At 39.2% G+C, this 14,138-nt stretch overlaps 1 protein-coding gene across 3 annotated transcripts in view; it reads right to left on the bottom strand.

The window, feature by feature from the left end:
* The window catches only part of ITPR2 (inositol 1,4,5-trisphosphate receptor type 2), a 521,140-nt gene extending 507,247 nt beyond the window's left edge, over nucleotides 1–13,893 (bottom strand). For 2 of the 3 annotated variants that reach the window (XM_057555894.1, XM_007194868.3), the window contains exon 1: nucleotides 13,475–13,893. In XM_057555894.1, the coding sequence (XP_057411877.1) occupies nucleotides 13,475–13,566 (92 nt within the window). In that variant the 5' untranslated portion in view covers nucleotides 13,567–13,893. The remainder of the gene's footprint in view (nucleotides 1–13,474) is intronic. The other variant, XM_007194867.3, reaches the window with a different exon arrangement.
* Between the last annotated feature and the right edge of the window lie 245 nt (nucleotides 13,894–14,138).

Genomic DNA, 14,138 nt, shown 5'->3' with positions numbered 1-14,138 from the left:
TGACCAGGAAAGGAGACTCATTCTTGACATGGATTTAGAATTGGAACTCAATTACTAAATCATGTCCTGCCAGGTAAATAGGGAAGAAAGGTAAATAAAGGCCCTTTATCATTTGTTATTAATCCTAGCAATGGATTAATTTAGTAAAGTTTTAGATAACTAACACTTTCATCAACGAGTCTTGATTTGATTTAAAATGTCATAGTATTTACCATTCCTAGCCACAAGTAGAGTCCTCAATACAACAAAATTCCATCCTTTACCTTCCCTGCCTATTTTAACAAACCAAGACTGAAATTACCCTCTTTAAAAACATGGCTGAAACCAAAAATCTACTTGAAATGCAAATGTTTTAAGTAGTTATGTCCCTAATACTAGCAACGACCTTGAACACTTTAGCCAAACACAAGTAACTAGTCCTTAAATCATTAACTTACTTTGCGTTCCTAACGTAACTGTGTTTGGTGATTTGGGTGAGATTTTTTAAGTCACTGTCTTTACTTGGTATGATACACTTCAAAAGGGTTAATCTGGATGTTATAGAAATGAAGCAAAACTCTGATAACATTTTGCATCTTTCATCTCAAAATTATTTTCTAAAGATATTATATTTTTAAACATCTATCATAGTGGATGTTAGAAATAGAGGGACTAGAACGACCTTGTTTTGCTTTTTTAAATTATTTTGTAATTTTTACATATCTATATTTTTCACTTTATTTCTTTGTCCTATATGCAAATATGCTCTCAGAGAAGCTCTCATTTGTACATTGCTACCAGTGAGGATGCCAAGAATAAGAGTACAACACCAGAGAATTTCAAGTTCTTAAAGAGAATGGCCAAACATGTCTTCTAGAATAAGACTGAGGCAAAGCACATTAAAACAGACTTAGTCAACAGAAAGAATATAAAGTAATGAAAAACAAAAATACCGTTCATTTGTTCTCCTCAACCTATATTTAAATGCCTATCCCTTTCCAGACACTTACTCCTAAATTTCAAAAATAAAAATTGCAAGTTGTTGGGGCTTCCCTGGTGGCGCAGTTGTTGAGAATCTGCCTGCCAATGCAGGGGATACGGGTTCGAGCCCTGGTCTGGGAAGATCCCACATGCCGCGGAGCAACTGGGCCCGTGAGCCACAACTACTGAGCCTGCACGTCTGGAGCCTGTGCTCTGCAACAAGAGAGGCCGCGATAATGAGAGGCCCGCGCACCGCGATGAAGAGTGGCCCCCGCTTGCCGCAACTAGAGAAAGCCCTCGCACAGAAACGAAGACCCAACACAGCCAAAAATAAATAAATAAATAAATGATTAAAAACTTTAAAAAAAAAATTACAAGTTGTTGTATGCTCTCTTCTATTTTTCTAAAGTTCTATAAATTCCCCAATTACTTTCTGATTTCAAATTAGCAAATTATTTCCAACTAAACTTTTCTGCTGATAGCTGTTAAAGTATAAAATATTTCCCTGGATGTATTATATATTATCCACTAAGAGAAAGGGCTGATCGAAATTAAGAAATGGTCTCACAAAATGCTTAAAAATTCAACTCTTTGCACACATTAAAAACAAAATTGAACTTTCATAAATATTAACTTTAATGTGCCTATAACATACAACTCATTAAATAAGGCTATATACATTACTTTTTCCAGGCTGTAAGTTTTATCACATGTTGGACTAGGTAGGTGCAGAGATATGACCCAAGAGATTATAAAAGTACCTATTATAGCAAGATTTAATGGCACTATAAATCCAGTGACAACCTTCATCCATTTTAAAAGAATTATCCATATGAATTCTCAAAATATTTAATAAGAACAATTACACTGACTTTACAATTACATTGACTTTTTTCCAGAAAGGGACTGATATTAACAGCTACTTAAAGATTTGGGAATATGCATATCTTAATTCAACAAATATTCATTCAATAGATATTTATGGAGTCAAGCACTTGAGATGCTCAGTGACAAAACAAAAGATCTCTGCCTTCAAAGAGCTTACGTTCTACCAGTGTAGATAGATGATAAACAATGAACACAATAAATGGTAAATTATACTGTATGTAATAAGATGGTATGCAAAAAGAGGTAAAGCAGGGTAAGGAGCACAGGAAAGGCTGAGGCAAAATGTTAAATACGTTACTATATGACCCAGCAATTCCCCTGCTTAGGTATATTCCCAAAGGAATTAAGAACATATGTCCACATAGAACCTTGTACACAAATATTCATCACAGCATTATTCATAATAGTCAAAAAATACAAACAACACAAATGATAATCAACTGATGAATTGTGATGAAACACAATGTGCTGTATCCTTACAATGGGGTATTATTCAGCAATAAAAAGGAATGGAGTACTGATACATGTTACAATGTGGATGATCCTTGGAAACATTATGCTTAGTAAAATAAGCCAGACACAAAAGGATCAATATTGTATGATTCCACGTATACGAGGCCCCTAGAATAAGTAAATTCATAGACAGAAACTAGACTAGGGATTACGGCGGATGGTGGGGGAGACGATGGGGAGTTATTGTCAAAAGGATAAAGAGTTTCTGTTTGGGATGATGAAAAAGTTTTGAAAATGGGTAATGGTGATGGTTGCCCAATATTGTGAGTGCACTTAACGTCACTGAATTTTACACTTAAAAATGAATAAGATGGTACAGTTTATGTTATGTATATCACCATAATTTATTTTAAAAGGTGCTAAGAAGTTACTATTAAATTACCTACTAAGTGGTAACACCTCAGCTCATGCCCAGGTCCTCTGTGCTTTCCTTCTGCCCTATCACCATGACCCACAAGCAGGCAAAACTCGCAGCCCTGCTCACAGTGATCTCCCTGGTAGTCAGATCTGGCCTCGCGACTTTCTTTTATGGACATAAGTGAATAATCCAAGAGGGGCCAAATTCTATCACTCTGTATTTTCAATGTTAAGAAGAGAGATACTGGGCTTCCCTGGTGGCGCAGTGGTTGAGAATCTGCCTGCCAATGCAGGGGACACGGGTTCGAGCCCTGGTCTGGGAAGATCCCACATGCCGTGGAGCAGCTAGGCCCATGAGCCACAGCTACTGAGCCTGTGCTCTAGAGCCCGTGAACCACAACTACTGAGCCTGCGTGTCTGGAGCTTGTGCTCCGCAACGAGAGGCCACGACAGTGAGAGGCCCGCGCACCGCGATGAAGAGTGGTCCCCGCTCACCGCAACTGGAGAAAGCCCTCGCACAGAAACGAAGACCCAAAGCAGCCAGAAATAAATAAATAAATAAATAAATAAATAATAAAATGAAAAAAGAAAAAAAGAAGAGAGATACAGAGTATAAGAATTGCTGTATCCTAGTCATGTAAATGGCAGGACCCAGAGAGAAGGTTCTGCTACTGAGATGCCCACAGCAGCACTGGGTTTCTCTGCCTTTCTTAATGCTCAGTTGTTGAGCTCATCATTCAATTTCTTGGAGCTCCTCCAGTATTTTTATACTAATAAATTTCCTTCTTTAAGGAAATTTATTAATTAAGCTGGCCAAAAATGGTTTCTGTTCCTTACAAACAATGGAACCTTAGTTCTAATATTCAACTCTTAAGCTTTATCCATATGGGCAAAGGGATATGCAAATGTCCTTTGCTTTCCAAATCTCTGGTGCTTTTGTGACAACACAGTAAGAACTGGTATAGCAAGGGATACCTATAGATTGTTTTTCAAGAGTTCCAAGACAATTCAATATGAGGCTTGCAAATAATTTAACTAAATGTGAGTTGGAGAGCACTTTATTCTCTGAAATTTTTACAAATAATACTTCTATTTGCCGCTAGAAAGTTAATCAAGAATTTCTTAACCCAGTTTCTTTTTGCTGGGTTTTTGTTTGTTTGTTTGAGCTCTTATATTTAGCCTGCTGATCCATAAATTCCTTACACAATTTGCAGAATCCTCTTTAAACAGGAGATATACGGACAGCAGTAGTGTCTGCTCCTAGTGGCTATTTCATAATCAGTCATTACCACAAGGTCTTGGAGAGCTAGATATTATGATATCTATTTCTTTTTTTTTTTTTAAAGATTTGATGAAAGTTCATAATAGTGCAATTGACAAGGAAATTTAGTTTTTTCTGAGATATACATTTTAAAGTAATAACCAGAATTATGACTTATAACACTATACCAGAACATATACGATTTTTAGAAATTTCACGTAATGTCTGAAACATTTATATTAACATATTTCCATACAGATAACCCAATGAAAGTTTAGTATTAGTTGTTTTGTTTGTTTTTTTATACTGCAGGTTCTTATTAGTCATCAATTTTATACAAATCAGTGTATACATGTCAATCCCAATCGCCCAATTCAGCACACCACCATCCCCACCCCACCACAGTTTTCCCCCCTTGGTGTCCATATGTCTGTTCTCTACATCTGTGTCTCAACTTCTGCCCTGCAAACTGGCTCATCTGTACCATTTTTCTAGGTTCCACATACATGTGTTAATATACGATATTTGTTTTTCTCTTTCTGACTTACTTCACTCTGTATGACAGTCTCTAGATCCATCCACGTCTCAACAAATGACTCAATTTCGTTCCTTTTTATGGCTGAGTAATATTCCATTGTATATATGTACCACAACTTCTTTATCCATTCATCTCTTGATGGACATTTAGGTTGCTTCCATGACCTGGCTATTGTAAATAGTGCTGCAATGAACATTGGGGTGCATGTGTCTTTTTGAATTATGGTTTTCTCTGGGTATACGCCCAGTAGTGGGATTGCTGGATCATATGGTAAATCTATTTTTAGTTTTTTAAGGAACCTCCATACTGTTCTCCATAGTGGCTGATGATATCTATTTCATAATCAGTCATTACCACAAGGTCTTGGAGAGCTAGATATCTAGGAATTAATTAAAAACCTAAAAGTTTTTTCTAAGACTCCACTGAGGAATTTTTTTGGATAACCAACATATAAAAGTCCAGCATTTCGTAATTTTCACAGAGATTTTTATGATGACACTTTAACAATGACTCAAACACTTTAATAGATAGAACCTCAGTAACACATGCTTGAATTCTAAGAATTTAGATACGAATATAGATTATGCTTTGTTTTACTTCCTAAGTCTTTCCCGGCATTCATGGGACTCTATCTATGGCCTCTATCGCTTGTTAAACACCAAAAGGAAATGAGGGCATGGTGTACTCCACACATACCAGAAGGGTATTCTATGCCAAGTGGGGGAGAGAGAGAGAGAGAGAGAGAGAGAGAGAGAGAGTGTGTGTGTGTGTGTGTGTGTTGAATAGTCACAGGCACTATGAGACAAAAAAATTTAGAACTATTTTATTACAGATGGAAAGTTGTCCTTAATGCCAAAGCTTCCAGGGATCTAGAAGACTACTGAAGTTCATGATTAATGAAGAAAAACTACGAAACATTGGGGCTAAGGAAAAATAAGGGGGAAAGGAGTGAAAATAGAATATGCAAAGGAGCTGGAAACATTGTAAAATTCCCCCCAAAAATTGCCAAGTTTCTGGGCTTTATATCCTGCCCTCTTTATCTCTGGTCTCAGTAAACTCAGCACACATGACAAGGATTGAAGGCAGTCCAAATAAACTCAGAGGGTCTGAATCAAACTTAAAGCTCTCACATTTGATAAATAAGCACCAAATATGTTTTTTGATTATTTCTTCTATCTTTGCATATCTCAATAATATCAAATTGTTTGCTTCCTTTTTTGGAGCTATTAAAACAAACAATAAAACTTCACCAATTTTTTTAATAAAAGAAAAAAGTACCAAGAATATATGATCAAATTATGGATACAGATTTGAGACAAATATTCATCTTAATGATCCTCCAAAGTTCAGATACATATCACCTCCTCCTTGAAGTCCTCCTCAGGTCATACCAGCCAGAGAAAGAATCCTCTTCTGTTTCCCTATGAATACTGTTTTTAATCATCTTTATTTGAAAAGAATTGCTTTATGTTGTGGTTATTCAATACCAATCTTGTCTCCATTACTAAATAATGACTACATTGATTTCACAAATATTTATTAAATGCCTACCATTTACCAGGAATTGTGTGAGGTGCTGAGCATACAAGGATTATAAAGTCAGAGTCAGTTCCTGATCTTGTGGCATTTACAACTGTGAGAGCAAAACTATCAAATGCCTTTAGTTTCCCATAGATCCTAGTCAAGTGTCATACCACAAATTCTCAAAGGAAGTTTGAGTTTTTGAGATAATAATTTAAAATAGCACAATATCTGGCATCTCTTCATACTGTATCCCTAACACATAGTCAGGGCTCGTTAAATATGCATCAGGTGAACCAATGATTCAGTCTGCAGCACCCTCCAGCATAAACCACATCACCAGGAAAGGTCCATAGACTGGATTCATGATGCGGACACATTTTCAATTTTATGATTAAATTTTTTTCTGAATAAACTGATAATTTATTCTTAATTCAGGGTTGGAGTTCTATAGGTTTGTGTCAGAATAAACTATAAAATAGCATCATTAACCAATCATTGATTTGAATTTTGAGAGGGCTAATCCATCCATTTCAAAGATATTCAATAGAAACACTTAATTGAATGATTTCAGTCACACACACACACACACACACACACACACACACACACACACACACATAGATCCCTCACAAAGTAATGCCTATAGAAACTGACAGACAATAAAAGTTCCATAATGGGTACTAAGATTATTAAAATGAACAAGTCAGCCATGCTGAAGGGCATACTTCTTAAATGTGTAAACAGACTTCTAAAATAAAATAAACTATATATTTACTGCACAAGTTAAACCAACCATTCATAATGGCTCAGCATTACTGGCCAAACATTTTTCCATAATACATTTTAAAATACCAACAATAAATAACTAGGAACAAATATTTTTTATGGTAAACATATGATCATCTATTTCAGCAACATGCAGCCTCCTTGTCTGTGGTTTTCTTCCACTGACCATGACCAGGAAAATGCTTTATTCATGCTTTTTAAAATGAACATTGTTGATGAACAGTAATAAGAAATTGAAGAATCCTTCAAAACATCACTTTCATTTAGTTAACTTTCCTGACTATAATAGCAATAGATGTCTAACTAAAGAAACATATATAGAATCTGGGAAATATAGGAGACACGAAAATAAAAATCATGCACCCATTCACCATGCAGTGTCACCACTGTTAATAAACAAGCTGCTGTATTCTCTTTCACTATTCTCCATGAATCTTATTTTCTATATTATTAAATTAGAATTATGGTTTTCTAAAAGCATATATTAAGAACATACCCATCTAAATCTGCATGAGAGTAGAAAGATAACCACTATGCGTTTGAAAGGCACAATTTTACTCACTAAATAAATGAATGAATGACCATTAAAGTTTCACTTCTCTGATTATAATCTGGTGATCTATTACCAAGCTCTGATGTAAAAAAAGGAGTAAAATTCAATCTATTGTTATGCTAGAAATTTGTCATAGAAGTCCACTGTTACTTCCTTTGTATTCATATATGAAGATACACCTTGTGCCTTGAATTTAAGTTTTAAAGTCTGAATTTAACTTTAAAGTTTTAAAGTAACCTGTCTATATTCTGTAAGTTATATACACGCTATCTATACAAGAACAGTTCCAAAGGGAAAACATGACTGTGAAAATTGCTACCTACGCAAAAAAAAAGTTTTTTAAGCAAAAAAGCTCTGTTAAATCTAGAATGAGGCCAAGCATTTGCTTCTGAATTCTCTTTCTATCAAAGCCAAGGATCAGGGGTACTTAAGGAAGGATGGTTGTTTACCTGACTGAGCTCTCCACCGGAGAGAGTCTAAAAGCTGCAGTGTTGTTTATGGAATGACTTAAGTTTAAGAAATGGTGGACCTTTCAGCTTAAAATAGACTTTATGTTCACCACTTCAGAAACTGTCTTTGTACTCCAGCTGATTTAAAGTTCCATAACATGACACTACTAACCCTTAGACTTTCCAGAACAACTCAATATTCAAGATAATACTGTCTTCTTCCTCCCCACTAAACACATATGCAAATATCCAATGGATTTTTAGACACTTTTATCACAGTAACATACGCCCTAGCCAAAATAAAGCTAAGTTCATATACCTAGTTATAGCAGAAAATAATGCTGTTACTTGGAGGGATTCTGTTTAGAAGAGGCTAAAGATAAATTACAAATTATGCAAATATAAAAATTGGTTATAACCATTCCTTGCTTCATCTATGACTCTCTACTGATCAAACAGTCCTATTAAGGGAAAGATTTTTCAAACCATGATAAGAATAGCAAAATTAAATAAGAAAAATAATAATAAATCAAATCTGCAACCATTTAAATATTAAAACTTTAAGCAGAAAAAAGATCAGGAAGGGAAATTCAAAGGACTATAATCGGTAAAAATAAAACATAAGTCTTATTCATCCATCTAAGGAATTAAGTCTGAATTATAAACTGTGTGACCCTCCATCCCCCTACCTGATGTCTATTGTTGAACATCGAAGCAAAGGAATTAAAAAGCTCATTGAATTGGCCAAAATCATGCAGTAATTAAAAATAAGGGCTCTGATCTTTTCCCACTCTGGTAAAAAACTATCATGATACTTGGCAGTCACTGTACCAATGGGTGGTCACCTGAGTGTTTTCTCAGACCTTAATTAGTGGGTGCTGATTCTTAGTAGATCCCAAAAAGAAACCTCAAGTCAAAGGCAACAATCACTTAAACATATGTATACAGATGTGCATAAACACACACACACACACGTGCACACTTGTCATTCACTAACCTCTCAACCACATGGAGAACAGACAATGAAACAACTGTATACTTTTTATTGATTCTACTGTCCCACCCGTCCTGGGAATTCTGCCATGCTCACTCCCACTGTGTGGTACCTGACCATTGGTCAAGTTGATATACCCAAAATATGAAGTGTCAGAAGTGTCAATGACCAGGGAAGCAAATCTCAGTGTAAAGAAATGGAGGAATGGGGCAGGGACAATTAACACTGCATTTGATACAAATCAAAACTACAATGAGGTAGCACCTCACACCAGTCAGAATGGCCATCATTAAAAAGTCTACAAATAACAAATGCTGGAGAGGGTGTGGAGCAAAGGGAACCCTCCTACACTGTTGATGAGAATGTAAGTTGGTGCAGCTGCTATGGATAACAGTATGGAGCTTCCTCAGAAAACTAAAAAATAGAATTACCATATGACCCAGCATCCTACTCCTGGGCATATAGCCAGACAAAACTCTAGTTCAAAAAGATACATGCACCCCTATGTTCATAGCAGCATTCTTCACAATAGCCAAGACATGGAAACAACCTATATGTCCATCGACAGATGAATGGATAAAGATGTGTGTATACATATATACAATGGAATATTACTCAGCCATAAAAAAAGAATGAAATAATGTCATTTGTAGCAACATGGATGCAACTAGAATTATCATACTAAGTAAAGTAAATGAGAAAGAGAAAGACAAATACCATATGATATCACTTATAAGCGGAATCTAAAATATGACAGAAATGAACAGAAACAGACTCACAGACATAGAGAACAGATCTGTGGTTGCCAAGGGGGAGGGAGTTGGTGGAGGGATGAAGTGGGAGGTTGGGGTGAGCAGATGTAAGCTTTTATACATAGAATGGATAAACAACAAGGTCCTACTGTATAGCACAGGGAACTATATTCAATATCCTGTGGTAAACCACAATGGAAAAGAATATTAAAAAAAGAATGTATATATATGTATAACTGAATCACTTCACTGTATAGCAGAAATTAATGTAACATTGTAAATCAACTATACTTCAATTTAAAAATAAAAATTAAAAAATAAAAAGCAAAAACAAAAGCAACACCGCATCTGAAATTGTACAACATAGCCCAAAAGTCCTCCCTTCTCTTTTAAAAGAAAAATAAAAACCATAACCCTAAAATGTACAGTACAAGAAAAAAATTGTTTATTTAAAATATATTCACCATCTTCATCCAACAGGATTTAAAGTAGTTTTCCTTAAGTCAAGATAAGTGTTTCCTAAATAGATCTTTAGATGAAAAATTAAGTTAGAAAACATAAACCAGGCCCCTTTTGCACCAATACAAGCTGGGAGAACAATACTCTACCTCATTTAGCAATAACTCAGGGTTCAGAAACATCAGGTAAATCCTGGTTAAAGGATAATTGGGGAAAAAAGGGAAATGCAAGTCTTTGCAACCGGAGCAGTCTAATTCCTCAGACGGAGATATCAAACTTAAAAGCTAGGTCACAGAGCCTACAAAAATCTTCCTACATTTCCAGTTGGAAGGGCCTCTAAAATGGCCTACTAAACTCTAATAGAGTGAAACTGTGATTTTTTTCAGGTGAAAAATTCATGACCTTATTACAAAAATTCCCAAAAGCCAATAATAACAACGTGTATCCTCCCAAATTTACACATGAGATACTTAAATCAGACAAAATTTATCTGCAGACAAATAAATATGTATGAATTACCTGTAATGCTGTAAACTCCATTCTCACTAACGACCTCCTAAGGTGAATTTGAAAAACCATCATGCAACCAAAAGCGTCAAGTAGATAAAGAGCAAAGATAGAAATCAGAAACTTTCAGCCTCATTTTTAGCTCTTCCGTTGAGTTTTTAATATTACAGCGGAACAAACTACGCTGGCTAAATAGATACAATGCCAGTGTCTCCAATGGAGCTCTCTGATTCACTTTAACAATTCACAGACCTTTGAAGAAATTTAAGGCCCACAAAAATATAAGCATAATGTGGATTTTCCTAGCAACTCTCTAAAAAAAATGGGCTCTTTCCTTTCTGTCTCTTTCATTCACTTTTATAATACCCCAGGGGCAGGGACATCAAATACTCTTTCTCTTACTCTCCACAAAGACATGCTGACACGAAAAGAGAGTAAGTGATATGAACAAGGTCATAATTAGCAACAGACCTTGGACAACTGACCTCCAACTACAGAAGAGCAAGGAATTCAACTTGAAGTATGTATTCTGTCTTTGATAGAAAAGGTGTATAAATAATGAACCTACAAAAGTATAATGAAAAACTATAATGCTGCTTTGATTTCATGGTCCTAAAACAAACTTGTAAAGTAAAATATCTACCAGTTGTCATCTAAGCTAACAAAGTAGATGATGCTACTTTGCCTAGATAACATTTCATGTGGCATGAACATAGGCTCCTGCCAGCTTTGTAACTACTAAAATTCTCAGGCCAACGTAGTGGCATGAGTTAAAGAAAAAGAATATCTAATCAGAGCACCAAGCTTCACCAGCGGCAGCATTTCCAATGATCCGTCCTCACCTTAGAATCGAGCTGCACAGAGGTCTTGTCATATTAACCTCAACAAGAATCAGTTTGTCAACAGAAAAATAATACTGCACAAACACACTCTAAGGCAACTCAACTTCCAAAACACCAGCAAGAAATGTTGAATACGAATAAATATTTTATACAAACATACGCTACATTAAAGCTTCTTTTTCTCAAGATAATGTGTAACCAAAGAAACACACACTTGGCTGAGAGTCTGGAGACAGGGTTATAGCTCCAGCTTTTGGCACTAATGTCCTCTGCTTCACAGGTAAGTCACTTCATTTCTCTTCCCCTAGGTTTCTCTATCTCCAAAATGAACAGGACGGTCTCGGCAACTGCTAAAGTATGTAGTGACCGAGACACATACCTTTGCTGAATAAGACACTACAAAAACATGGCTTTTTATTTCACTAGGTTTTATACTCTATTCCTAATCCTTTTTATTATTTTGTCCACGACTGTAACTGTCGCTCACAGTCACCTAGGTAGTGACAATTACAATAGCTAACACTTAATACAAGTGCTCATGTGCCACGTACTGTGCTAAGCACCTTATGTTAACTCACTTCTTCCTCAGCACAATCCCACGAGGTAGTAAGCATGAGTGAGGAAACTGAGATGCAATTATGTAACTTGCCCAGGGCCATAAGGTTCACAAGCGGAGAAGCCGGGATTTGACCCCCAAGCCCTTCCTGATCAACCACCAGGTTAAACACACCTAGAGAGTCTACAGAGGGGAAGGGTGAGGTGCAGCAGAGTCCAACTGCAAAATGTTGCAGGAAGCCCAAACACTGACCTTGTACTAAGAACTCTCTGGGAAACAAATGGCAGCTTATGATTTACAAACCCAGCACAAAAGCACCTGTCACGGCTATTTTTTTCTTACATGCTTCAGTTTCACTTAACATTGATCTTAAAGGGATTAAGTTAAATCTACCTCCCTTCTTTCACCCATTAAGGGAGATGCACAAATAACAGAAACTGGGGAAGTTCTGGTGACGTCCACGTCCCCTGTGGGGTAGACACCACTCCATTAATGGCATGGCTCAAAGCCACCGTCCGGACACTGCATGTTAAGTCATCTGCCCTAAAACCTAACGGCAGAAAAAATTGACCAGTCCGAAGTGGAAACACCAGTTTCTCAGCCTGAAATCTCTAAGACTGGGAAGTCTAGCTACTGAGACCAGGCGGTAACAACAACCAAAAAATGTACGCATCAAAATACAATGCAGTCAGTGTGCGTTTAAACTGCGAGCTGGTATTAACAATCAGGACAGAGAGAAAATACTAGTAATCAAGGAAGTCCTCTTTAACCATCTAGCACACGGTTATGTTTATATATCTATTTCCCCCATTCATAAATCAACTCCAATCTCAAGAGCCCTGCACTTGGCCGAGTACCAGGAGAGGTTGAGCATTTCAGTGGGCCAAAGCCCGGGGAGGGGAGAAAGCAGGTGTGAGTTCTAGAACCCAGGAGGCCGTCGGAGCCCCCAGGCTGCCCCCGAGGCGGGGCAAGTCCCCGTTTGGCAAGGCCAAAAGGAAATTACTTCAGCGAAGTGGGACGGTGAGCTCCTCCCGCAGGGCAAAGCCACACTCCCGCTCGCCACATCGCCTGAGTTTTGTGTCCAAGGCCACGGACTTTTATTGACTGGTCTTACAAACCCGGCCCTGAAGGACAAGGGCTTGAGAGCGGTAGCGAGCAAAGATGGGGAAGAGGAGGCATTTTGTTTCACCTCCAAGGGAAAAAAAAAAATTTTTTTAATCAAAACAACCCACGGAGAAGCCAACGAAGACTTCTTCACCGGGCCTGTCTCCGGGCTTTTGAATCACTTCCTCCTTTTCAGATGCGTCTCTGAGCTTGAGATTGCGAAGTTGCAGAGAAAGTCTTGCCTCTATGGGCAGCTTCCTGCGAGCGAGAGAGCCGAGCGCACGGCGCTGTCCGCGGGCGCAGAGCCTGCCCTGCCTCCCGGCCACCCCAGGCGGGAGCGGGCGCCGGGGGACGCGGCGGCGCCAGGAGGGACTGGGATGGGTTCCGAGGGGCCTGAGTACCAGCGCTCCCCAGCCCGCGCCCCGGCTTACCCCAGCGTGTTGATGAAGCCGTTGACCGAGCCCTCCGCGTACAGGGACACGATGTCCCCTATGTAGAGGAAGCTGGACATTTTATCGGACATGCTGCTTCATGCTCCGCAGAAGACGTCCCTCCTCTTCTCTGCGCCCTCGCCGCCCTCTCCGGGGAGCCGCTGCGGCAGAGGCGGAACGGAGCGCCCGCCTGCAGCGCCCAGAGCGGCGGCGGCGGGCACGGCCCGAGGGATCGAGTGTCGGGCTCAGCCCTGCCCCGCGCCGGGGGAGCCGCCAGGAGCGGCGCTGCAGCTCCGGACACCCCGCGACGTGCGCCGCCCGGACGCCCAGAGAGCCGCAGCCGCCGCCGCCTCCCCGGCAAGTTTCCTGTTCCTTTTAGAAGTTTTCTCTCCAACACCTTTTGCTCCTCCTCCCTCCTCCGCTCCCTCCTCCGCCTACCCTCCCCGCTCCGCGCCCCGCCGCAGCGGTCCCCGCAGCCAGGCCAGAGCTGGTGCGTGCAGAGCCCCTCGGTTCCCTCGGGGGAATTTTTGGACCAGGTGGTGGTGCCCATTGGGCGAAGGGGAGGAGAGGAGCCGGGGGACGAGAGGGCGGAAGCCAATCAGGCGGCGGCGGCCCGGGGCGGAGCCGGGCCGGGGCGGGGCGACCGGGGTAGGGGGCGGGGCCC

The sequence above is a fragment of the Balaenoptera acutorostrata genome, chromosome 11 (genome assembly GCF_949987535.1).
Source record: "Balaenoptera acutorostrata chromosome 11, mBalAcu1.1, whole genome shotgun sequence".
NCBI lineage: Eukaryota > Metazoa > Chordata > Mammalia > Artiodactyla > Balaenopteridae > Balaenoptera > Balaenoptera acutorostrata.
Note: the sequence above shows the minus strand (reverse complement) of the source record. Positions and strands in the feature narration are given on the sequence as shown.